The following is a 25646-nucleotide window of genomic DNA, read 5'->3' on the forward strand; positions in this document are numbered from 1 at the left end:
GGTACAGGAAGAAGTCTGCATCCTTCATGACAATGCCCGGCCGTATGTGTTAGGATTATGCAGGCAGATCTTTGAGGATAAAGGAATTGATACCATTGAGACCCAGGTCGCCTGACCTAAATCCAACGGAACACCTTTGGGACGTCGTTATGTTTTCGTCCATCCGACGCTCAGATTGTCCAGGGGCTCAGTGATGCCCTGGTCCATATATGGGAGTAGATACCTCATGACACCATCCATGATCTCATTAGGAGAATGACTTGATGCTGTAGGGCATGCTTACAAGCATGCAGAGGCCATGCAAACTACTGAGTACCATTAGGAGACACTGCAATGACATTTTAGTTAAATGGACTAGCCTGCCGCATCATCTTTTCACTTTGACTTTCTCTGTGTCTTTCTTTGAACAGTATATAGATAGAGCACATTTGTCTTTTAACCAACAACCTCGTGCTCTATTGATTAAAATGACCTCTACACAGAAGTTAAAGCTTAAATATGCATAATGCAGTACATAAGTAGAACTAGTTCATGCATATTTCCACTTGTGTAATGTGATAAACACACATCTTCAGAGAGTTTTTGAAAGAATACATAGACCTGCCGAAACTTAGGAGTGCCGGCAAAGTCTTACAGCCTCAAACGTTCAATACCCCCAGGTCCTTAGGTAGGTACGTGGAATATGTGGTTAATATAATGTATTTGACCCCAGTGGGTGAGCTGAAAAGTGATGGTAAAGAAGATCAGCCTCAGAAGTCTGACCATGCAGTCCTGAACACGACAGGGAGCCAAAGAGAAAGACATAAACAGAGGGTGATATGAGACTGTTTGTTTGACCTTGTGTGCAGTCTGGCAGCAGCATTCTGAAACACTCCAAGCGGTCGAGGGCTGACTTACTAAGTGCTACAAGAAAAGAGGAAATAGTGTAGGAGCTGTAGCTCTGCTCCACTCTCACTTGACTAGTATTTATCTGATAGAAAAAAAAGATCTGTGAAAAAGAACCCCCTTGGATAGGAAGGAAGGAGGTCGTGGAGACCAAGAAACTGAACATTGGCTGAACAACAACTGAACAGCTAAAGGAACATATATTGAAGTGAGCAAAACAAAATATGCCTCAGCTAAGTTAGCTATTAAGGCCATTACAAAACTACAAAAGAACCTGAGTGACAGTCTGATTCAACAGCCAGCTCCCATCAGAGCCCCACTGCCCTTGAAATGCATCCCTCGCCAGGTGGAATTGGCTGTTAGTGAAGGCCCCTCTTGATGTGTGAAGCTCATAGATCCTGCAGCTGATCAGCACATAGATGTCAGGAGAAGGCAGTTTCATGGGATTTATATGCCGGCTGCCTGGCAGATGAGGGCTAGCTGAGCCTGGGTGAGGATGGCGCTGTTGTTTCTGATGTCACACCTGTTTGTTCTCACAGGTTCAAGACATGAATTACACGTCTTTCTGCTGACTGCCTCAAACAGAGGTTGATAGGCCACGAATTCTCTCACATGCATACACCTCCTATCTATTGGAGACTATAGTGTTTTCAACGAGGATGTTGGTGACACCGAGTTAAACCACAAATGAAGACCCTGGAGTTTAGTTGCAGCTTGTTTAATTGTCTCCATGAACATGTGGTGAAAACTGAAATGACAGAAAATAAACTCCATCTCAACAGGCAGAAGCATGTTTACATCAATAAAGTGCATTACTCTCACTAAAACATTCATGTTAGCAAATACACATTAATATCCAAAGTTATCTGTACAAACTGTCATATAAAGTAACTTACGGCGTTCCGGCCTGATAATTCGGAGTAGATGGCATTTGATTACATCTCCATACTGCCTTTAGCATGAGCCTGTTTCTCAGCAAAACAGAGCGCTTGACCCAAACCGGAAGTGCTCGACCGGAACCGGAAGTGCCCCGCCAGAACGGGAAATACATTTTAGCGATATTTTCCTTTTAACTAAAACGTATGTAAAGCATGAATTATTCATTTTAACAACACATTAATTTTTTAATGGCAAATCTTTTTAGAATTATTTATTTCAAATTTATGAACCTATTTATTCAGAGAAACGCCTTAAGGGCAACACACTCCCCGCCTGGCCTCTCGAGGCCACTATGCTAAACGAACATTATGCATTCAGTCCTTTGGCATGAGGAGGATAACTTCTGTAACTGGTCGCATAAATGTCTTTATGCACCCTTCAGTACATATCTTTACCTCAATTTTCCTTACTCGATCGTCCTTGCTTGGGAATGTGGCAGTGACCCTGGCCATGGGCCAGCTGTTTCGTGCAACCTGCTTGTCCTTGAGCAGAACCAGGTCACCAACTTGGAGGTTTCTGCGCGACCCGGTCCATTTCTGCCTTTGCTGCAATGTGGGTAGATACTCTCGCCTCCAGCGTGTCCAGAACTGGTTGGAAAGGGCTTGGACCCGTCTCCATTGTTTGTTGTAGAGGTCTTTATCCGAAAAGTCTCCAGGTGGGGATAGGAGGCAAGATTTCTGCGTAAGGAGCATTGAAGGGGATAGGACGAAGGGGTTCTCTGGATCAGAGGATACTGGGACGAGCGGCCTTGCATTTATTATGGCTGTAACCTCAGCCATGAGTGTGCATAACACGTCGTGAGTCAGTTGAACCTTATTTTGTAGTAGCATGGAGTCCAGGATTCTGCGGGCGACTCCGATCATGCGCTCCCAAGAGCCTCCCATGTGGGATGCGTGTGGTGGATTAAACTCCCAACTGCAGCCTTGGACAGTTAGGCACTGTTGGAGTGATTTATCCATTCCAAGTTCCTTTGAAGTGCTAATAAAATTGGTGCCACGGTCAGATAGCAGCTGTTTGGCGGGGCCTCTCAGGGCGAAGAAGCGGCGGAGGGCGTTTATGCAGCTGGATGTGTCCAGAGATTCGATTACCTCAATATGCACAGCTCTCGAACTCATGCAGGTAAACATGATGGCCCACCGCTTACTTTCAGCTACTCCGCCCCTGGTACGCCTGGTTGTTATGGACCACGGTCCAAAGACATCAAGGCCGACGTAGGTGAAAGGAGGACAAGTTTTTAGGCGTTCAGGTGGTAGGTCCGCCATGAGTTGCTGTTCTTGTTTTCCACGTAGTTTGCGGCAGGTTAAACATTTGTGGATTACTGAATTGACTAGTTTTTTGCCGCCTAAAACCCACAGCCCAGCAGCTCTGATTGCTCCTTCCGTCAGATGACGACCTTGGTGCCTTGTTAGCTCGTGATAATGGCGAGTGAGCAGAAGGGAGATGTGACTGTTTTTTGGAAGAATTACTGGGCTCTTTTCAACACTCTCAATTTCTGCATGTTTGAGTCGGCCTCCAACAGAAATGAGACTGTCCTGTAACATTGGGCTGAGCTTCTTGAGGGGGCTCTGTTTTGAGATTGGCTTGCCAGCATCAAGGGCAGAAAGTTCCTTCTCAAAGTATGCCTTCTGTGTCTCTTTGAAGATGACAGTTTTTGCTTGAGCAATCACCTCTGGAGTTTGAGGCAGATGACATTTGTGCCAGCCTTTGCATTTTTTGTTTGGATTAGTCCCATTGAAGGACTTTGCAATGTGGATAAGATTTGCTATGGCTCTGACTAAAGACTGAAAAGTAGAAAAGTGCTCAAAACGCTTACAGATGAGTACTTGGAGGTGAGTGACGTAAGTTTTTACTTCTGGTCTTATTTCTGAGTCTTTATCTGGTTCAATCAGGTCAAACCTTCCACTCAGTTGTGTTGTCTCTGCGGCAGGACGGTGGATGAAGGGTGGTCCGGTGAACCAGGTGGACTTTTTTAGTTGGAATGCCGACAGTGACCTAGACGCATGGTCTGCTGGGTTTTCCTCTGTGCGCACATAATGCCACTGTTCTGGCTTTGATGACTGGCGAATGCGCTGTACTCTGTTGTGAACGTATGTGTAAAACCTTTTTGACTCATTACAGATGTAGCCAAGCACTACTTTACTGTCCGTATAGAAATGCACTGCATCAAAGTCTAAGTCTAACTCATCTTGGATGAGGTCAGCCATTTCTGCTGCCAAGACGGCTGCACATAGTTCAAGTCTTGGTATTGTAGGTTCTGACAGGGGGGCTAGTTTTGCTTTGCCCATTATGAACCCAACCTCGACCTTCCCATCTGTTTGAACTGCCTTTAAGTAGGCCACAGCTCCTATGGCCTTAGTAGATGCATCTGAGAACAAACACAGTTCCTTTCGCTTTGCTCGACTTAGTGAGGTGGATGTGTAGGTTCTGGGAACATGTAGTTCTCTTAGATCCTGAAGGGAATTTCTCCATGTTTCCCATCTGCTTCGTTTGTCCTCTGGAAGGGGTACGTCCCAATCTGAACATTCTGAAGTAAGCTCTCTGAGTAGGGCCCTTCCTTGGATTGTAATGGATGCCAATAGGCCCAGGGGATCGAAGACGCTATTGACAGAGGACAATACGCCACGGCGAGTGAATGGCTTGCTTGAGGTGGCCACTGAGTAAGTGAATGTGTCTCTTGTTATTTCCCAAATGAGTCCAAGGCTTCGCTGGGATTGTGTCTCTTCACCACTTAAATCTAAGTTTTTAATGACAGGAGCACAATCTTCTGGGCAGAAGGCCTGCATAACTGCCTGAGAGTTGGAAACGAACTTATGCAGGTGTAGGTTGGATTCAGCGAGTGAGGCTTGTGTTCTTTGAAGCAAGTCTATAGCCTCAGCAGGAGAGGGGACAGAGATCAAGCCGTCATCTACGTAAAAGTGCCTCTCCACGAACTTTACTGTATCTGCACCATAGTCTTTCGAACCTGCTCTGATGGCCTTGCGTAGTCCATAAATGGCAACAGCGGGGGATGTTGAGTTGCCAAACACGTGGACTTTCATCCGGTACTCGACAACTTCGTTGTTTGGGTTGTTGTCCCTATGCCACAGAAAACGGAGGAAGTTGCGGTGATCTTCGCGTACCATAAAACAGTGAAACATTTGCTGTATATCTGCCATGATTGCAACACTTTCTGTCCGGAAGCGGAGAAGAACTCCGACAAGTGTGTTGTTTAAATCAGGGCCAGTAAGGAGGACACTGTTAAGAGAGACACCCAAGTACTGGGCGCTAGAATCGAAGACAACCCTGATCTGATTGGGTTTTTGGGGGTGGTAGACTCCAAATGTTGGAAGATACCAACACTCTTCTCCCTTTTCCAGTGGGGGGGCCACCTCAGCGTGACCATTGGAGAGGATTTTTTCCATGAAGGCCACATAATGCTCCCGCATTTCAGGTTTCCTATTAAGGGTGCGTTTTAAGGAGGAGAACCTCGTGGCTGCCTGCTGTCTGTTGTTTGGTAATTGCTGGCGGGGTTCCTTAAATGGAAGTGGGGCGACCCAACTGTTGTCCACGTCTCTGTACATAGTATTGTCCATCATTTTTAGAAAGAGAGTGTCCTGTATTGAGTGAGCTGGTTTGTTGTCGTTATCTGTCCGGTTAAAAACTGTTTGACCCAGAGTTTGTTCGGGCGCTTTACCTGGCCTGTTTGTGTGTGGCATTTCTTTGAGTTGCAGGAGGCTACTGCATGGTTTGAAAACTGTAGGGCGGCCATTTTCCAGAACGACTGTCTTCAGGGTGCTGACTGTAGGCCTATGGACATTACCCAGACAGACCTCCCCAACTACAACCCACCCTAGGTCTAGGCGCTGGGCGAAGGGGGCATTATGGGGGCCGTTAATTCTCTGCCTGACCTTGTGTGCCTGTAAAATGTCTCTCCCTAGTAGCAGGAGTATTTCGGCTTTAGGGTCTAGCTCTGGGATGTACTTTGCTATGGTACGGAGGTGCGGCTGGTGTAGCACTGCGCTGGGAGTTGGGATTTCATTCCTATTGTTAGGGATGTCCTGACACTCTATGAGCGATGGTAGAGGGATCACCACTGACCTATCCAGTGACTCGATATGGAAGCCTTCAGCTATTTTACCCCATGTTTCTACAACACCAGAGCATGTTCTAAGATTGTAGGAGAAAGGTTCACTTTTAATGTCAAAAAGTTCGAAGAACTCAGGCTTGGCTAAAGAACGATTGCTCTGATCGTCTAGTATTACATATGCCTTAACAGCTCTGTCTTTGTCACCTTTAGGGTACACCCATGTGAGACATATCTTGGAACATGAACGTCCCCACTGACCTGGACCGCACACGTCTGTGCAGCTTGTTGTGACATCAACCATGTCATGACTGTTTTCTCTCTCCCCGCCATTCTCTTGTGCCGGAGGTGGAGCCTTGTTGGTCTGTGGTGGAGGACCGGGATGCATGGCTGCATCGTGACTTGTGCTGTCACATTCAGAACACTTTACTGAAGATTTGCATTCCTTCGCAAGATGAGTATCTGAAGAACAGCATCTGAAGCACAATCCTTTCTCTTTGAGGAAGGCCTTCCTTTCGTCCAGTGCTTTATTTCTAAATGTTCTGCATCTTTTGAGTGGGTGTGGCTTGTTATGTAGTGGGCAGTTCCGGTTAAAGTCCTTGTTAGGGGGAGAAATATAGGTTTTGTGTACAGTAATTGGCTTGCTGGAATTTAAGTTTTTTGCAAAAGGTTTTTCTGGTTTTAAGTTTTGCTGTTGGAAACTTGGATCATTGCGTTTCTTTGCCTCTTTACATATGAATTCACAGAAGTACTCAAAAGGTGGGAAACAGCCTTGGTTGTTCTCTTTATATTGAGAGCCGTGTGACATCCACCTCTCCTGAAGTCCATATGGGAGTTTGTCTACGATTGGGCTGATTCCACGAGAAGTGTCCAGATAGAGTAGACCAGGCAGATGGCCGTCTTCCTTAGCGCCTTGAATCTCTTGCAGTAAATCTCCTAGTTCACGAAGCTTGACATGATCTTTGACTGTTATTTTGGGGAAACTGTCCAACCGTTGGAAAAGTGACCTTTCGATTATTTCTGATGCTGCATAACATTCATTCAGTCTTTCCCATGCTTTGCATAGAGCTAATGTGGGGTTGTTGACATATACTGAACGTATGCGTTTCACCTGATCACGTGACTCTCTCCCTAACCACTTTGTCATGAGATCTAGCTCTTGAATGGGGGTGAGTTGGACTTCAGCTGTTGCACTGGTAAATGAAGAGCACCATGCTCTGTAGTTCTCTGGCCTATTGTCGAACTGGTAAAGGCCTGAGATTATTAAATCTCGACGTGCCATGTATTGGGCAAAGGGCTCTGCTGGATTTAAAATGCTGGCCGTGGTGTTATAGTTATGCTGAGGTACGAATGGTGAGCCGCATGGGTTGAGAGAGGTATTTTGTTTCTCCACTTTAGGTTTTGTTTCACCTTTCAGCTGGCTGGGCTTATTTAGAGCAGCAATATTATCTTTGGTAAGTCTTGTTTCAAAGTTGATGGGTTGTGGCTCTAAATTGCCTTCTTCAGAGGGATGCCACGTTACAAATGTGTTGGGTGAACTTGCTTGGGGGCAAGAAGTGGTTGGTAATTTTTGTGGACTGGGAGATAGCTTGGTCTCCATTTGAGATCGTACATATTCGTTTGTACGTTCTAATTTTACGCTTTCTGATGGAGATTTTCTACTCTCAGATTCTTCTTGTATAGCTTCAGCTTCCTCTAGCACTTCTGCTTCAGCTACAGCAGCATCAGCTTCCCTCTGTAATGTTAACACTTCTAATTCTGCATCTATTTTTGCCTTTTCCAGTTCGCTTTGAGCTTTTTCAACCTTCAACTGTGCTTCTTTTGTTGCATAGCATGCTCTCACCTTGGCAGCCTCTGCTTTAGCTCGAGCATGGGCAGCGCTTACTGCTGATCCAGATGAGCGGCTGGTCCTTAAACTGCGTGCAGACTTGTTACTGGATGCCATTTTGACCGTGATGAATCACCAGTAGCCGCCTTTTCACTGTAGTGTTTTCAACGAGGATGTTGGTGACACCGAGTTAAACCACAAATGAAGACCCTGGAGTTTAGTTGCAGCTTGTTTAATTGTCTCCATGAACATGTGGTGAAAACTGAAATGACAGAAAATAAACTCCATCTCAACAGGCAGAAGCATGTTTACATCAATAAAGTGCATTACTCTCACTAAAACATTCATGTTAGCAAATACACATTAATATCCAAAGTTATCTGTACAAACTGTCATATAAAGTAACTTACGGCGTTCCGGCCTGATAATTCGGAGTAGATGGCATTTGATTACATCTCCATACTGCCTTTAGCATGAGCCTGTTTCTCAGCAAAACCGAGCGCTTGACCCAAACCGGAAGTGCTCGACCGGAACCGGAAGTGCCCCGCCAGAACGGGAAATACATTTTAGCGATATTTTCCTTTTAACTAAAACGTATGTAAAGCATGAATTATTCATTTTAACAACACATTAATTTTTTAATGGCAAATCTTTTTAGAATTATTTATTTCAAATTTATGAACCTATTTATTCAGAGAAACGCCTTAAGGGCAACACAGAGACTTTTCGTGTGCTGCATTACACAGCTGCAGTAAAATGCGCTTTTGTGACATGTTTTACCACGTCAGTATTTCAATGACATGCCAAACACATTTTCTAAATGTTCTTGTCTCTCTCAGCTGCTTGGGGTGTTTTTACAATCACTTCGTGGTTGATAGAATGAGCTGTGAAGCCACCTAAATCTATTAAAAGGTTATACTAAAGTGTAAATTAATTTTCTGTGATTTCATCTTTACCTCATCAACAAATAACCACTGACATTTCATCTGATAATGAACAAACATTCTTCTCTATCTCTGTAGATAGTAAAACAATCTCTGATAACTAACACAACAAAAAGAAGCCGCATTGCTTTTTTTTGTCTAACGCCTAAAAATTCAGGTTAGTTTCTCTACGCAAATGACCTCTGACAACAAATGAGGTACATCAAACACAGCTTTTCACATTATATTTCAAATTATAACTACCCAAATGATGATAACATGATAACATAATTCAGAGAATTTACCAGAAGTCAGTCATTGTAGAACAAAGTCTAAATGAGTGAGGAAAGACTCTTTATTTATTTCAGTGGTCACCAGGGCATAACAATAGTGTGCATCAGTGTAAATAAAATCTCAAATCTAAAAAGAATAAAATCCCCCCAAACTTATACTTCTACCATCATAGTGTAAAAACCCAGCATGCTAACTTGATCTGCAACTCTGGCCCAACTCAGCTGGTCCAGTACAAAACCAGCTATATGGAGGCATATAGTGTGTAAACATCACTAACATTCACCAAACTCAATAACTGCCAAACATCTTCTGGCATTAACATCAGCACAAAAACTGTGCACCAGGAGCTTAATGGCATGACCGAGCAGCTCGAGTAGGTGTAATGTGAAGAAGGCTCAGTGTTTGCCCATTTAGTGTATCTTCAACTGACACATTCAACTAATTTACCAAAATTATTCAATTCAGCTTATTAGATTATTTAAGTATAGCATCAACAACAACTGTCTCAACGTGCTTCGATAACACAACGTTCAGCATGTGTATATAATCACATCAAATTAATTCAGCAGATAACACACATCAATTGTGTTATACAGGGAGTGCAGAATTATTAGGCAAATGAGTATTTTGTCCACATCATCCTCTTCATGCATGTTGTCTTACTCCAAGCTGTATAGGCTCGAAAGCCTACTACCAATTAAGCATATTAGGTGATGTGCAACTCTGTAATGACATGGGGTGTGGTCTAATGACATCAACACCCTATATCAGGTGTGCATAATTATTAGGCAACGTCCTTTCCTTTGGCGAAATGGGTCAGAAGAAGGACTTGACAGGCTCAGAAAAGTCAAAAATAGTGAGATATCTTGCAGAGGGATGCAGCAGTCTCAAAATTGCAAAGCTTCTGAAGCGTGATCATCGAACAATCAAGCGTTTCATTCAAAATAGTCAACAGGGTTGCAAGAAGCGTGTGGAAAAACCAAGGCGCAAAATAACTGCCCATGAACTGAGAAAAGTCAAGCGTGCAGCTGCCAAGATGCCACTTGCCACCAGTTTGGCCATATTTCAGAGCTGCAACATCACTGGAGTGCCCAAAAGCACAAGGTGTGCAATACTCAGAGACATGGCCAAGGTAAGAAAGGCTGAAAGACGACCACCACTGAACAAGACACACAAGCTGAAACGTCAAGACTGGGCCAAGAAATATCTCAAGACTGGTTTTTCTAAGGTTTTATGGACTGATGACATGAGAGTGAGTCTTGATGGGCCAGATGGATGGGCCCGTGGCTGGATTGGTAAAGGGCAGAGAGCTCCAGTCCGACTCAGACGCCAGCAAGGTGGAGGTGGAGTACTGGTTTGGGCTGGTATCATCAAAGATGAGCTTGTGGGGCCTTTTCGGGTTGAGGATGGAGTCGAGCTCAACTCCCAGTCCTACTGCCAGTTTCTGGAAGACACCTTCTTCAAGCAGTGGTACAGGAAGAAGTCTGCATCCTTCAAGAAAAACATGATTTTCATGCAGGACAATGCTCCATCACACGCGTCCAAGTACTCCACAGCGTGGCTGGCAAGAAAGGGTATAAAAGAAGAAAAACTAATGACATGGCCTCCTTGTTCACCTGATCTGAACCCCATTGAGAACCTGTGGTCCATCATCAAATGTGAGATTTACAAGGAGGGAAAACAGTACACCTCTCTGAACAGTGTCTGGGAGGCTGTGGTTGCTGCTGCACGCAATGTTGATGGTGAACAGATCAAAACACTGACAGAATCCATGGATGGCAGGCTTTTGAGTGTCCTTGCAAATAAAGGTGGCTATATTGGTCGCTGATTTGCTTTTGTTTTGTTTTTGAATGTCAGAAATGTATATTTGTGAATGTGGAGATGTTATATTGGTTTCACTGGTAAAAATAAATAATTGAAATGGGTATATATTTGTTTTTTGTTAAGTTGCCTAATAATTATGCACAGTAATAGTCACCTGCACACACAGATATCCCCCTAAAATAGCTAAAACTAAAAACAAACTAAAAACTACTTCCAAAAACATTCAGCTTTGATATTAATGAGTTTTTTGGGTTCATTGAGAACATGGTTGTTGTTCAATAATAAAATTATTCCTCAAAAATACAACTTGCCTAATAATTCTGCACTCCCTGTACTTGCGTTTACAATATTCAACTTGCACTGTGATAAATTTAAGTGCACTTATATTAGATCACAATTTATCACTATTTTGGAAAAGAAAAGAAAAACTCTTGTGGGACTGAAACTGACGTGATGCCAGATTTGAGCAGCAGACTGTGAGCTCAGTATAGAACCACTAATCCTGTAAAGTGTGACTTTTGGTGATGTAGTGATTTCAGAGCAAGTCTTTGTGTTTGAAACGTTGATGATTTCATGATTTGACTTTTTTTTTGACAGAAGCATCAGTCATAAAGTCACCTTTATTCACAATACAGCTCGTAACAGTCTCTTGTGTGTAGCAACCTTGTACATCACACCAAAGCTGCCTTTTGTCAGGAACTACGATACCCTACTCGGTCATGTAGTTTTTCAACACGACTTTATGAAGAGCAAAGGAAGGATGTTCGCTTTTCCAAGCCTCTGAAGTAGCTGTGAAAAACAACTTTGCTGTACAGTTCTTTACTTGGGCTACACATACACATAAATGCATCATGTTGAATTCGTTTAGCAAGGATGTACCCATATGGAAAAGATATATATAAATCTTATAAAGTTTGTATCTGTCTTGTGTGAAACTTGTATGAAAAGCATACAAGAGTGAAAACAGATATAAGATCCCTTGAAAAATTATATAATGAAACTTGTATGTTTTGGATACTTACTAAAACAATGTATGAAAGTAATGAGAACGTGGCCACTTTCATGAGTAATCACATATAAGTTTTTACTATTTCTTTTCCATATGGGTATGCTCAGGGCAACTGTTATAAGGGACAAGTGGTAGTCTCTTATTAGCTCATTAACATGTTTTGTAAAATCTTGAGGGTCAGATTTGGCTCTTTATTACTTTTTTTTAATGTTCTCAAACAAATTTCCTCTTTAAATAGAAAAGACTCATTGCCAGTTATCACAAATGCTTGATTGCAGTTGTTGCTGCTAAGGGTGGCCCAACCAGTTATTAGGTTTAGGGGGCACTCACTTTTTTCCCTTAGTAATAAATACCTTCGCTTAGAAACAGCAAACACTTTTCACACTGATGTATTTCTATCATACACTATAGCTGTGGCCTACAGTTAAAAATTCTAAAATACAAATTCAACACTTTGAATCAACTTAGATATTACGTCTGCTTCATTTGTCATAAAGTAACACAGAAACAGAGACAAGCTCGGGCTGTGCAACGCTCTGAGCAGTTGCAGAAAACCCAGGAGCTGCATGTCAGACTCTACAGGGCTCAGTGAGCATGTTAAATGTTAAAGATCATGGCAGTACAATAAGAAAAAGGCTTGTTTGGAAGGGTTACCAGAATAAAGCCTCTTCTCTCTGAATGAAATATAAAATGTTTTACAAGCTACTCAAGTTACTATGAGGTGTGGATGCCTTTTCACAGGACTTCATAGGGTGGTAGAATAGTGCTGTAATGAAAGAATACTAAAGCATTATTACAACAGAGCAAATCAGACCTTAAACACTGCAAAGACATCAGTGTTCTGTTTTAAAATATGAGCTCCTTCAGGAGGCAAGTTCTAGAGTTGTTACAGAAATAATAGGCTCGTGCATATTCTTGAACCAAGAATAAAAAACTCTGGAATTTTAATTGGATTTTAATCTTTTCCTTTCAACGTGCCCCATGTGAGTCTCCCAGCTATACAGGATAGCAGGAGTGAATTTTTAACATGTTCAAACTTTTGTAGACTGTGTGATTATGAGCACTGCGGTGGAAAAAGTAATGTTTTTTTTAAATTAAAAATCTCTCTCCTAATTTGGCAGCTTCAATGTTCTGATAGCAGTAATGAGATTTGTGCAGGACCCTGTGATGTTGGAGTGACAACGAAACAACGAAATGAGGATCCCAAATGACAGACACCATAACAATTTCAACTGTCAAGGTCTGACAGTCATCTCCATCTCCAAGGACTCAGTGTACCTCACATTTATTTGGTTTAGCATCAAGTTTTAACGCCATTGCAACTTTACTAAACAAAGCGAAGTTGAGAAGAAAACCTCTAAGTGTTAGGTTGTTAGATTGATGTACAATCATTATGTTAAATGGTCCATTCAAGGCTCATTTTCATTGAAATTTCAGAAACACTCTTCCCCTTTAGACTTAGAGTGCAACACGTGCGTAAGCCAGCGATTTCATATGTGCACACCAAGTGTTTAAAAGTGCTTGTGAGGATGCTCAAGATATCTCTAGGGTAAGCTGATGTTAGGCCTTGAAAATCGGTGTGATGTGGATAAATTTCCCCTGGGTGATGTGGTGGAGTGCTGCTCATCGAGTAACTAACCACCAGACTGGGCCAAAGCAATACCCCAGAATTATTTGGAGAAAATGAGAGCTCCTCCAACTGCGTACACTGGCCAAATGTGAACTGTATGAGTCAAATGAAGGTTAGGCAAATTGGGTAAATTCTGAGGTATAGTTGTTGAGTCTTTTGAAGACAATGGCACCTTACTCATGTGTCTCTGCCAAGTAATCCACACTGGTGCTGCAAAAGATCGCACTTTAAGTGTATACTGTAGGTATTTCAGATTGTCCAGTGTCCACCAGCAATTTCTCTCTTGTTGAGTGACTCTCTCTTTTTCCCTGCTCTCCCTTCCCTTCTTGTCCTGTCTGTCCGGTCTGTACTTTATGAATGAAAGCCCATCAACAAGATATCAAGATAAACATAAAAGTGGTGTGAGCCTGACAAGAAAATAAGAGTCATCCATCAAAGGGGTTGGCTACTTACACAACATGTCAGAGGGACCCCAGGGTTCTCAGCACACTGTCTGGCTCACTTTAATTTAGGACACTGAACCGGATCACCACATCAGAGATGCCAGAGCACAAAAGTGGAAACAGTGACCAAAAAGTCCTAAATGTGATATTTGTTGGTTTTTTTCTTAAACACTTTTCTGTTGGCCAGTTAGGCAATGTAGCACGTTTCAGAGCGATGGCAGAGGAGAAGGAGAAAGTCTTCATATCAGGCTTGATATCTAAGCCTCTGGAATCGGCACCATCCTTCTTTCTACAGGTTTCCCCTGACATATCTAAAGTCAGAGTTTGTTAGGTTTGTTGTGACCACATCAGTTCTTGTCAGTCCATTTGCTATAGATAAGGCAGTGCTTATACAGTTTTGCCCTCGTTGCTAATGTACATCGGCATCCTTATAAATGTAATATGAATGAAGCCTGATCCACAGCTTAATCTCACCTTTTACCTGGTTATAAATCATCCATTGCAGTGGACCACGCAACCACATGGTTCATGCTGTCGCAAGAGTACTCACCGGACATCGATAAAATATATATACATAAAAGTGTCTATTTGCATGCAAATGTTAGAGATTGCTAAAGACTCCAAGACACCACTAATAAATGATTCTGCTAATTTAAATGTACAAGATCAGCACCATCGGGGACTGAGATGAATTTGACTTCCTGATTAAATTAAATGTTAGTGCGAGTAAAGTGTAGCACATTTTCTGCTGTTGCTGCAGTCGGCTGTTATTTTCAGACTAAATAAAAAATATCTTAATCTGCAGAGGACTGTCAACAGTTCTTGGGAACAAATTACATCTGGCTTTGAATTAAAAGCACCTACAAAATGAAGTATTTTAATGCAGACCACAGTTTGGCTCAATTTGCACAATGTGCAGACATGAAGGAAATTTGAATATGTTGTGTTCAGAAAATACAGGGGTTTAAAATATAAAACTGCACATATGTCTGTACTGTTCAGAGTATAATTAACCCAAAGAAATGGTGATAATCAACAAAGCAGCCTCTTGTGTCACAGCATTTGGAACCAAATCCAGTGAGAATGACTGCATTGTTTTCAGAGACTCACATTGTTTCGCCTTTATTGTAAATTTCATCATTGTTTCTGGACAGTCCATTTTCTCTGATGACCACAGTAGTGCCATCTGTGGCTACTTTGATGTTTTGTAATTTATGCCAAATTGTAAGATTCTCTCTCCTTTATTTCCTTTAGACAAAAAAAAGAAAAGAAATTTTCTTGCTCTTTGTGCTCAGTCTCAGGGATCATTATAAAGTATGCACATGTTTTACCAGCAAAGTGACACTGCAAATACTGTATGTAGCAGTACAGAAACCTTTGACTGTCACAAGATAAGGTCAGATGAATGAATATATGCAGTGTGCCTTATCTTGTGGGCATGCTGTATGCTGGATACAGTGGTAGATGAACTATTCAGTCCCGCATTTAAATGCCAATTTATGATTAGATCATTATCATATATGCACTATACAGTTTGTTAAATACTGTGAAAGTCGCCAGGCAGGTAAAGATACTTTCAGCCCCTCGCCATTATTTATTCGCAGTTGAGCAACTACACACATAAAAAGCATACGAGATTTAGCTCTGTAGGACTAGCTATGAATTCTTGCTACAGTTAGGTTATTTCTTGGAAGTCCTGTTCTCACTAGTTTTGCTCTACTTGCTCTTTTAAAATTCCTCAGATTTACAGCAGATCAATTCAAGGTGTGCAACCTTGTTTAAAACAAAAAGGGCTCAAATCGTCAATTCAGTGAAGCTCACTTCTGTCCAATGACAGAGATACAAAGTGGTAATACTAGCAAAGTGAAGAGGCTTGGAGGGATAGGAGTTACAGTCAAAGAAAAAGGAGTTAACAGGTTCAAAATGTTGGGTAAATAGCCACTATTTTCATTTGTGAGGAGCTGCAAGAGTCAGTCCTGGAAATGTTTCTGGGAAAGTCTCAAGTCTTTACTTACTACACCACTGATTCCTCTAAAGATATCCCTTGCATTTCATTTACTTCTTTGCTGATATCCTTTTCTATTTCTCCGGGGAACAGCTATCAAATATAGAAGTTTATGGTAACTGCAACAAAAAGGATCATTCTCTAATTGGACTACTTATGGTTGCAAATCCTAAGACAAGTGGACAGGTGGGGATAATGAGCCAAAATAAAAAGAAGAGACAGTGCAAGGTTATTTGCATCCAGACTCTTTGGCACACACATTAAGAGGGATCTTGCCAGGGATACACAGTCACCTTTGACTTACTCTGTGTTAAACTAAATCTTAACTGTAAAGTGCTCTTTTCTTCTTATCCACTAAAATACACTTAAAACTCTGTTCTGGCATCATAACACACATAACACTGATCTCTGATGATAATAAAACTGCCTTTGGCTGACAAAGCAGGAATCCTACTACCAATCAGTCATGTGAAGATAACCTGGCTTCCTGCCATGTTTGCCCGTAACATCACACAGGACTTAGTACAAGCCTCAAGGACTGCATGGGGTTTAATAGCCGAGCACGTGCTTGAATACAGCTCAGTTCACTTTATCCCTGTGATTTTCTAACTGTACTATGATAATCCTGGAACTGCTGGTGCCTCCAGCACCATTTATCACTGCCAGGTTGTAAGCCACAAGGCATTAGTTAGAAACCATCTGTCCACACCAATACTCACCCTGAAAAGAACGCAAGCATAAGACCATTTTAGCGGACAATTGTGTAAAGTTGCAGGGGTATCATTGTCGTGGTTTGTGCTTCATTCTGGTCAAAAAGCACAGTTTGCAGCTCCTTTTCACAGATTGCTTGACTACATCTACCAGGAGAAACAACTGATTGTTGAGCCAGTCATGTGTGCATGTGTAATTAAATCTCCAACATAACTAGTTAAGTGGCGGGTTAAATTTGTCAGGGTCAATAAATCAACCCTTCCTTTTATTTGTCTGTTTGCAACAACACAGATTTTGGCCTGTAAGCTCATTCAGCAAAGCTTTCCTATTTATTTTGCTGTCAGAGTGAAAAAGTAGCTTACAAAGAATGAAGATGTATTGCTTTTATTAGCTGTTGTGATTCGAGGCAATACATTAAAAAAGGAATAAAGATGGGTCAAAGGTGACACTGTGTAATTACACCAATCGTTAAATGAGGTGGAAGATGCACTTCTTTTTCTTCTCAGCAGTGTGAGCAGTGATCCCTGCATCACCCAGAAAAAGGAAGTGGGAAAAAAAACTGCATGGTGTCTTTTTTTTTACTTTATATCCATTCAGTTTCCATTAATTAACTTCAGCAAATCAGGTAGATTATCATGCTTGAGACCGACACAGTGGTTTGAGATATTCTTGTCTGTCTGTAGCTGCAATCTCAAGGTCTTTCAGCTGTAACAGTGCTGACTAAAAAGAACCCAACTAATAAGCAAAATGACAAAAACTAAAAACTGATATGCTGACACCGTCTTGCTCACATTTATATGCACGCAGCACACACAAACATACACACACATATCTACAATGTAAATTTAAATCAGAGCTCAGAGTGTGTTTTCGCAGCAGTGCAGTTAACTTGATTAAGCATGAAGAAAAATGAATCTCACTGGAACCTACAGATATAAATCCTATAAATTGTGTCGTTAAATTGAAAATGAGTATGTGGCTTGGCATGAGTATGTGTGCATCTTTGCAGATGCGTGCAGCATGTTATGCATCACTTAGACTTGTTTAAAGGCTGTGAGTGCAACACAGAGACTGTATGTTAAAAACAGATGTAGCCACCATCATGAGCCGCAGCCATTCGGCACTGAAGCCCCACCGTGAAGCCTCGAGCATCACCGTCTTGATGTTGAAACTCAACCTGACAAGTGAGGGGTGTAAGGGAGGCAAAGTGAGTCAATCCGTTCCTCCTTTTGGTTTCTCAGTGAGCTCCTACTCATGCAGTGCAAAAATAACTTCCAAGACACAAGTTAAACCAACTCTCAAGCATAATTTAGACTGTTTTTTACTCTAATGGGAACCATAACTTAGTTGATGAGCATCTAGTTAGTTAATAAGAAGTGAGACTAGAGAGCGATATTAATGAACTCATCAGGAAGGCGTTTAATGAGGTCAAAATCAAGTGAGAAATAATGCCATTTTTTATTAAATTCTATGCAGCCTGACTTTGAAACCAGCAGGGGAGACTCTGCCATTAAAAGGGTGTGACTTTAAATCGCTTTCATGTTGGCTTCATTTTTCTGACTCGGAGCTTTACATACTGTACATGCTAGCCTATACAGCCAATGATCGTATAGAGTGTTGACGACTTTTACCATCTGTGGTGTCAGTGAATAAAAACATGTTTGTGTTGTTGCATCTAAAAACAGTCTGGAATAGAAATGTGATGTGGCAACCCGTATTCAGACGCAGACACATTTTGAGCCAATGACTGACTTTTTTCTGGTTGAAGAGCAGAGCTGCACCTGAAATAAAGGGAAGAAATCCACCGTACAGCGTACCAGATGGGATTTTTTTTTTTGGTAGGAAAGGATTGAAGATTTTCCAGAAGACATCTGCCAAAATGCCCAAAGTGTATCAAAAGACCTGACAAGGCTAGTCTGGCAGGCTTAGTAAGATTTCTGTTTTTTCACTGTATATCTAACACAATCGTCACTGTGTTTGATTAACTATATATGTTTGTTGAAGCTGTATAGACAGTAGTAAGAAAACTAGAAATTATTACAAATTAATGATTAATGATCAATTAGATTACAGTGGGGCAAAAAAGTATTTAGTCAGCCACCGATTGTGCAAGTTCCCCCACCTAAAATGATGACAGAGGTCAGTAATTTGCACCAGAGGTACACTTCAACTGTGAGAGACAGAATGTGAAAAAAAAATCCATGAATCCACATGGTAGGATTTGTAAAGAATTTATTCGTAAATCAGGGTGGAAAATAAGTATTTGGTCAATAATAAAAATACAACTCAATACTTTGTAACATAACCTTTGTTGGCAACAACAGAGGTCAAACGTTTACTATAGGTCTTTACCAGGTTTGCACACACAGTAGCTGGTATTTTGGCCCAGTCCTCCATGCAGATCTTCTCGAGAGCAGTGATGTTTTGGGGCTGTCGCCGAGCAACACGGACTTTCAACTCCCGCCACAGATTTTCTATGGGGTTGAGGTCTGGAGACTGGCTAGGCCACTCCAGGACTTACAAATGCTTCTTACGGAGCCACTCCTTTGTTGCCCGGGCGGTGTGTTTTGGATCATTGTCATGTTGGAAGACCCAGCCTCGTTTCATCTTCAAAGTTCTCACTGATGGAAGGAGGTTTTGGCTCAAAATCTCACGATACATGGCCCCATTCATTCTGTCCTTAACACGGATCAGTCGTCCTGTCCCCTTGGCAGAAAAACAGCCCCATAGCATGATGTTTCCACCCCCATGCTTCACAGTAGGTATGGTGTTCTTGGGATGCAACTCAGTATTCTTCTTCCTCCAAACACGACGAGTTGAGTTTATACCAAAAAGTTCTACTTTGGTTTCATCTGACCACATGACATTCTCCCAATCCTCTGCTGTATCATCCATGTGCTCTCTGGCAAACTTCAGACGGGCCTGGACATGCACTGGCTTCAGCAGCGGAACACGTCTGGCACTGCGGGATTTGATTCCCTGCCGTTGTAGTGTGTTACTGATGGTGACCTTTGTTACTTTGGTCCCAGCTCTCTGCAGGTCATTCACCAGGTCCCCCCGTGTGGTTCTGGGATCTTTGCTCACCGTTCTCATGATCATTTTGACCCCACGGGATGAGATCTTGCGTGGAGCCCCAGATCGAGGGAGATTATCAGTGGTCTTGTATGTCTTCCATTTTCTGATGATTGCTCCCACAGTTGATTTTTTCACACCAAGCTGCTTGCCTATTGTAGATTCACTCTTCCCAGTCTGGTGCAGGTCTACAATACTTTTCCTGGTGTCCTTCGAAAGCTCTTTGGTCTTGGCCATGGCGGAGTTTGGAGTCTGACTGTTTGAGGCTGTGGACAGGTGTCTTTTATACAGATGATGAGTTCAAACAGGTGCCATTCATACAGGTAACGAGTGGGGGACAGAAAAGCTTCTTACAGAAGACGTTACAGGTCTGTGAGAGCCAGAGATTTTCCTTGTTTGAGGTGACCAAATACTTATTTTCCACCCTAATTTACGAATAAATTCTTTACAAATCCTACCATGTGAATTCATGGATTTTTTTTCACATTCTGTCTCTCACAGTTGAAGTGTACCTCTGGTGCAAATTACTGACCTCTGTCATCATTTTAAGTGGGGGAACTTGCACAATCGGTGGCTGACTAAATACTTTTTTGCCCCACTGTAATTTTTATAGGTCTGTTAACTTATCTGTTCTTATTGGAAAGTTAGAGCTCATCCTATTTTTTGAGGTTGTGAAACCATCTTAGTCCCTTGGACTATCTTAGTCTGTGGTATATTTTCAATAGATTAGTCTTTACAGAACCACTTAGTCAGGTTTTCTGTAAGCAAGTCTCAAAATGTCTCAACTGGTAGAGCGGGAAACCCATATGCTGAAAGGCTGCAGGGGCCTGGGTTTGATGCTACCCGGACGATGTCCTGTGTGCCTTCCCATTAGTCTGCTTTATCAAATCAAATCAATTTTATTTATATAACACTTTTAAAAACAACAACTGTTGACCAACGTACTGCACAATAGAATAATCAGATCAAATTTAAAAGGAACGTAAAATCAAAGATAAGAAAATAATAAGAATAAAATAATGACAGACTCATACAGAATTAAAATGGGTTTTTAGATGAGTTTTAAAAGTATCCAGTGTTGAAGAGGTCCTGATATGTAAAGGCAGTTTATTCGACAGTTTCAAAGCAGTCCCAGCAAAAGCCCGATCTCCTCTGTGTTTTAATCTAGACCTAGGGACAACTAGAAGAATTTGGTCCACAGACCTCAAAGCTCTTCTCGGAGTATGCCAACTTAAAATTTTAAATTATTAATAAAGTAAAAAAATAAAATTTCCTAAATATGTAGAACAAAAACTTAATATTTACTTTTTATATTTGAATTTTTTTTTAATGTTGACAAACTGAGGGATTCTTTAAAGGACTCAATACGATTTGTAGATTTCATGGCTAACCCTATTAACATGCCAAACAAGCATTCAGCAGTTAGTAATTATATTATTATATAGTATTAAATATATATTACCACACAAAAAGATTTGCACATTGGATGTGTTGCATAGAGTTTGCACTTTAAATTTTCTTTCTGTGAGCATAAGTTGGTCAAAATCAACAGACTTCAGTCTATCCAGTCTTTAAGTCATGAATGCTTACAAACTATTCTGCCTTTATTAAGACTCTTATGTTTTTAACATGTTTTAATGCTTTGTATTTTGTTCTATTTAATCTGAACAAGCCCCTAAAAGAATTCTGTAATCGCTGTCCGGCTCTCAGTTTTTATTACCACTATTCATCAGCACGTTTTGAAGCTCAGTTTTTAAAACCTTACGATGTAACTTCAGCCCAGCACATGCAGCAGTAAATTAACGACTAACCTTGTACTGTGGATGTATTATCTCAGTTGTTCTCTTCACTGAAGTTTGGTTCGTTTATAGCATCCTGCCATGCAATTGCATTTGTCCCTAATTATCGGAGCACAACAGGGATTGTCATGACCACCCAAGCACAGGATTTTCTATTATTTTTTTTTTAAACACCTATATAATAAATGTTGGAGAGTTAGACAGAGACATTCCTTCTTTACTGTGATGCCCTTTTTAGTTATTCAGCACCGGAGGCTGAGGAGATGAGCTCTAAGTCTCCCCGGGAGCACATGCTCTTTATTTCAGCGTTGTACAATCGTGGGACTTAACCATAGATTTTATGAGGTTGTACTCAGTTTGTATGTCAGTGCGGCCGTTCCTATATTACACAAAAATTGTAAGGGTGGATCCTGCTGTCCACATATTGAAAGCATCTATTATGGTTCCCAATTTCCATTTGTTGTTATTGGGGCTTCTATCAAATGCACACATGAAGCTGCAGGATCCGGCATCTGAGGCAGAAGATGATTGGATCTTGAGTAAGTCCCACCCAATTGACCCACCGATTGTGTGCTCTGTACCCTTTGATGCCATACTGTAGATTTAAAACCATACTAGTCGGCGTTTGCCTTGAGCTCCTGATCAAATTTCATGTGTTTGTCACATGAGATCAAGGCCAAATTAAACCAGACTTCGTTGTTGGGCCAGATTAATTTTACTCTCCAGCTTCTAAAATCACAAGGAGATTTATGATTTTTTTTTTCAAGTCAGTAAAGTGATTATAGGGACATAACAACACAAATGTTTTTGTTGGCTTTCAAATAGCTGGCATCCACAGCTTCAACTCAGTTCAGCAGTAAAGTATCAGCTAAATGAAGGGAAATAGAAAGGAAAGCTAACCTTAAAAGAAGCTACTGCTATCAACTTCTTCTTGTTCACACGTGTACATTTGTTGGGCTCCAGGCTCCGGGGAAATCAATACTTAATTTAGTTCATTCAAATATCGGTGAGAGTACAAACATCACTTGATAATCCATTATCATTACACCACTTCAGCTCCTTCAGGTTAAAGTACACCTGCAGAGAACTTTTTCTTTCTTTCTTTCGTTTTTTAATATGCTGTATTTTTTATAGTCATGTGCCAATCATGCTTGTATTCTTTGCTTCTGTGCATCCCATAGACTGTACATAAAAGGCAGATGTCCACTGTGATGTCAACCACTTAGTGGTTTGTGGATTACCACTATGAAGCCTCGTGTTTTGTCATTTTTCTTTGGTTGGTTTTTGTTTTCACCAGATTTAGATGAGAGGGTACAGCAGCAGAGTTTCCAGAGTGCTGTGTGGTTAGTTTGGTTGGCAAGACCCATTGGTAATGTACTGTAACATCAAAGAAGAAGCTCACTTAAAAACAACAACAACAACAAAAAATCATTAAAATTTTATTATAGTTGGTGTGTCTAAAGTCAGGGGATTCTTCCTCCAAGGGACATTGCCTACATAGGCTGCGTCAGTCGAAGCCTGCGAAGACCAAGAAGGCTTTAAGTGAGCGGCTGTTAAACTAGACAGTTTAGGCTACAACGCGCTGCTCCTGTCACAGAGTAATCATGACAGTAGCAGCTGCAGAAATGGTGAATAACATTGTTTGACAGAAGTAGAGGACAAAACTTTATTTCTTACTTTTTATTTTACTTTTGCTGAGAAAATTGTGTTTGATGTATCTGAGGCTCAAGGCCATGAGCTGAGTCCCTTTAGCCAAGAGTCATTTGAACTTTAGCGACCTTGAATCGCTACCTTATTGTGGTGGAGGGGTTTGTGTGTCACAGGGATCCCAGGGGCTATGTTGTCTGGGGGCTTTTGCCCCCTGGTAGGGTCTCCCATGGCAAATTGTCCCTGGGTGAGGGACCAGACAAAGAGCGATTCATAAGACCCTTATGAAAAGGACACCGAGGGAACAATTTACCCTGCCCGGGATAGGGTTACCGGGGCCTTGCCCTGGAGCCAGGCCCGGGGAGGGTGCCCGAGGGCGAGCGTCTGGTGGCCGGGCCTTAGTCCATGGGGCCCGGCCGGGCACAGCCCGAAGAGGAGACATGGGCCCATCCTCCCGCAGGCCCACCACCCGCAGGAGGCGCCATAGGGGTCGGGTGCATTGTGTGCCGGGTGGCGGCCAGGAGCGGAGGCCCTGGCGGACTGACCCCCGGCTGCCAAGACTGGCAATAGGGACATGGAATGTCACCTCTCTGGTGGGGAAGGAGCCTGAGTTAGTGCGTGAGGTTGAGAGGTACCGGCTAGATATAGTCGGGCTCACCTCTACACATGGCTTGGGCTCTGGAACCAGTCTCCTGGAGAGGGGCTGGACTCTGTCTCAGTCTGGAGTTGCCCCTGGTGGGAGGCGGCGGGCTGGGGTGGGTATCCTAATATCCCCTCGGCTTGCTGCCGGTACGTTGGGGTTTTTCCCGGTGGACGAGAGGGTTTGTTCCCTGCGCCTTAGGGTCGGGGAACGGGTCCTGACTGTCATCTGCGCTTATGCGCCGAGTGGCAGTTCAGAGTACCCAGCCTTCTTAGAGTCCCTGGGGGGGGTGCTGGAGGGTGCTCCACCTGGAGACTCTGTTGTCCTGCTGGGAGACTTCAATGCTCACGTGGGTAACGATAGCGAGACCTGGAGGGGTGTGATTGGGAGGAACGGCCTCCCTGATCTGAACCCGAGCGGTGCTCTGTTATTGGACTTCTGTGCTAATCACAGTTTGGCCATAACGAACACCCTGTTCGAACATAAGAGTGTCCATAAGTGCACGTGGCACCAGGATGCTCTAGGCCGTAGGTCGATGATCGATTTTGTAATCGTATCAGCAGACCTGCGACCATATGTTCTGGACACTCGAGTAAAGAGAGGGGCTGAGCTGTCAACTGATCACCACCTGGTGGTGAGTTGGATCAGGTGGCGGGGGAGGACGCTGGACAGACCTGGTGCACCTAAACGCGTAGTGAGGGTGTGCTGGGAACGTCTAGCAGAGGCCCCAGTCCGCGAGATCTTCAACGCACACCTCCGGCAGAGCTTCAACAGCATTCCGAGGGAGACTGGGGACATTGAGTCCGAATGGACCATGTTCAGCGTCTCCATTGCCGAAGCTGCTGCATTGAGCGGCGGCCGCAAGGTGGTTGGTGCCTGCCGTGGTGGTAATCCCCGAACCAAATGGTGGACACCAGAGGTGAAGGGAGCCACCAGGCTGAAGAAGGAGTCCTATCGGGCTTGGTTAGCCTGTGGGACTCTGGAGGCAGCCGACAGGTATCGACAGGCCAAGCGGAATGCGGCTTGGGCAGTGGCTGAAGCAAAAACTCGGGTGTGGGAGGAGTTCGGAGAGGCCATGGAAAAAGACTTTCGGACTGCCTCGAAGAGATTCTGGCAAACCGTCAGACGTCTCAGGAGGGGAAAGCGGTGCTCTATCTGCACTGTGTATAGTGCTGGCGGAGCGCTGCTGACGTCGACTGAGAAAATTGTCAGGCGGTGGAAGGAATACTTCGAGGACCTCCTTAATCCCACTGACACGTCTTCCGAGGAGGAAGCAGAGTCTGGGGATGAGGGGAATGACCCGCCAATTTCCGGGGGCGAGGTCACTGAGGCAGTTAAACAACTCCTTGGTGGCAGAGCCCCTGGTGTTGATGAGGTCCGCCCCGAGTTCCTGAAGGCTCTGGACGTTGTAGGGCTGTCCTGGTTGACACGCCTCTGCAATGTTGCGTGGAGATCAGGGGCAGTACCTGTGGACTGGCAGACCGGGGTGGTGGTCCCCATCTTTAAGAAAGGGGACCGGAGGGTGTGTTCCAACTACAGGGGAATCACACTCCTCAGCCTCCCTGGGAAAGTCTATGCCAGGGTGCTGGAAAGGAGAGTTCGTCCGCTAGTCGAACCTCGGATACAGGAGGAACAATGCGGTTTTCGTCCTGGTCGCGGAACACTGGACCAGCTCTTTATCCTCTCCAGGATACTTGAGGGTGCATGGGAGTTTGCCCAACCAGTCTACATGTGTTTTGTGGACTTGGAGAAGGCATTCGACCGTGTCCCTCGGGGTGTCCTGTGGGAGGTGTTGCGGGAATATGGGGTGTCTGGCCCATTGCTACGGGCCATTCGATCCCTATACAACCGTTGCAAGAGCTTGGTTCGCATTGCCGGCAATAAGTCGGACTCGTTCCTGGTGGGTGATGGGCTCCGCCAGGGCTGCCCTTTGT

The 25646-nt window shown here is 43.1% G+C and overlaps 1 protein-coding gene across 1 annotated transcript; it reads right to left on the reverse strand.

The window, feature by feature from the left end:
- Positions 1–1536: 1536 nt before the first annotated feature.
- Positions 1537–6997, reverse strand: LOC113009970 (uncharacterized). Its single transcript, XM_026148691.1, has 2 exons — positions 1782–6997; positions 1537–1633 (listed from the first exon to the last, which is right to left on the reverse strand). Exon 1 carries the CDS (start codon positions 6693–6695, stop codon positions 2139–2141), a length of 4557 nt encoding a protein of 1518 aa, XP_026004476.1. The 5' UTR covers positions 6696–6997; the 3' UTR covers positions 1537–1633; positions 1782–2138.
- Between the last annotated feature and the right edge of the window lie 18649 nt (positions 6998–25646).

This window comes from Astatotilapia calliptera, chromosome 18 (genome assembly GCF_900246225.1).
Source record: "Astatotilapia calliptera chromosome 18, fAstCal1.2, whole genome shotgun sequence".
NCBI lineage: Eukaryota > Metazoa > Chordata > Actinopteri > Cichliformes > Cichlidae > Astatotilapia > Astatotilapia calliptera.

Excerpts from the sequence above, each read along its gene's own strand:
- LOC113009970 (XM_026148691.1), bottom strand. The coding sequence starts at position 6,695 with ATGTCACACGGCTCTCAATATAAAGAGAACAACCAAGGCTGTTTCCCA.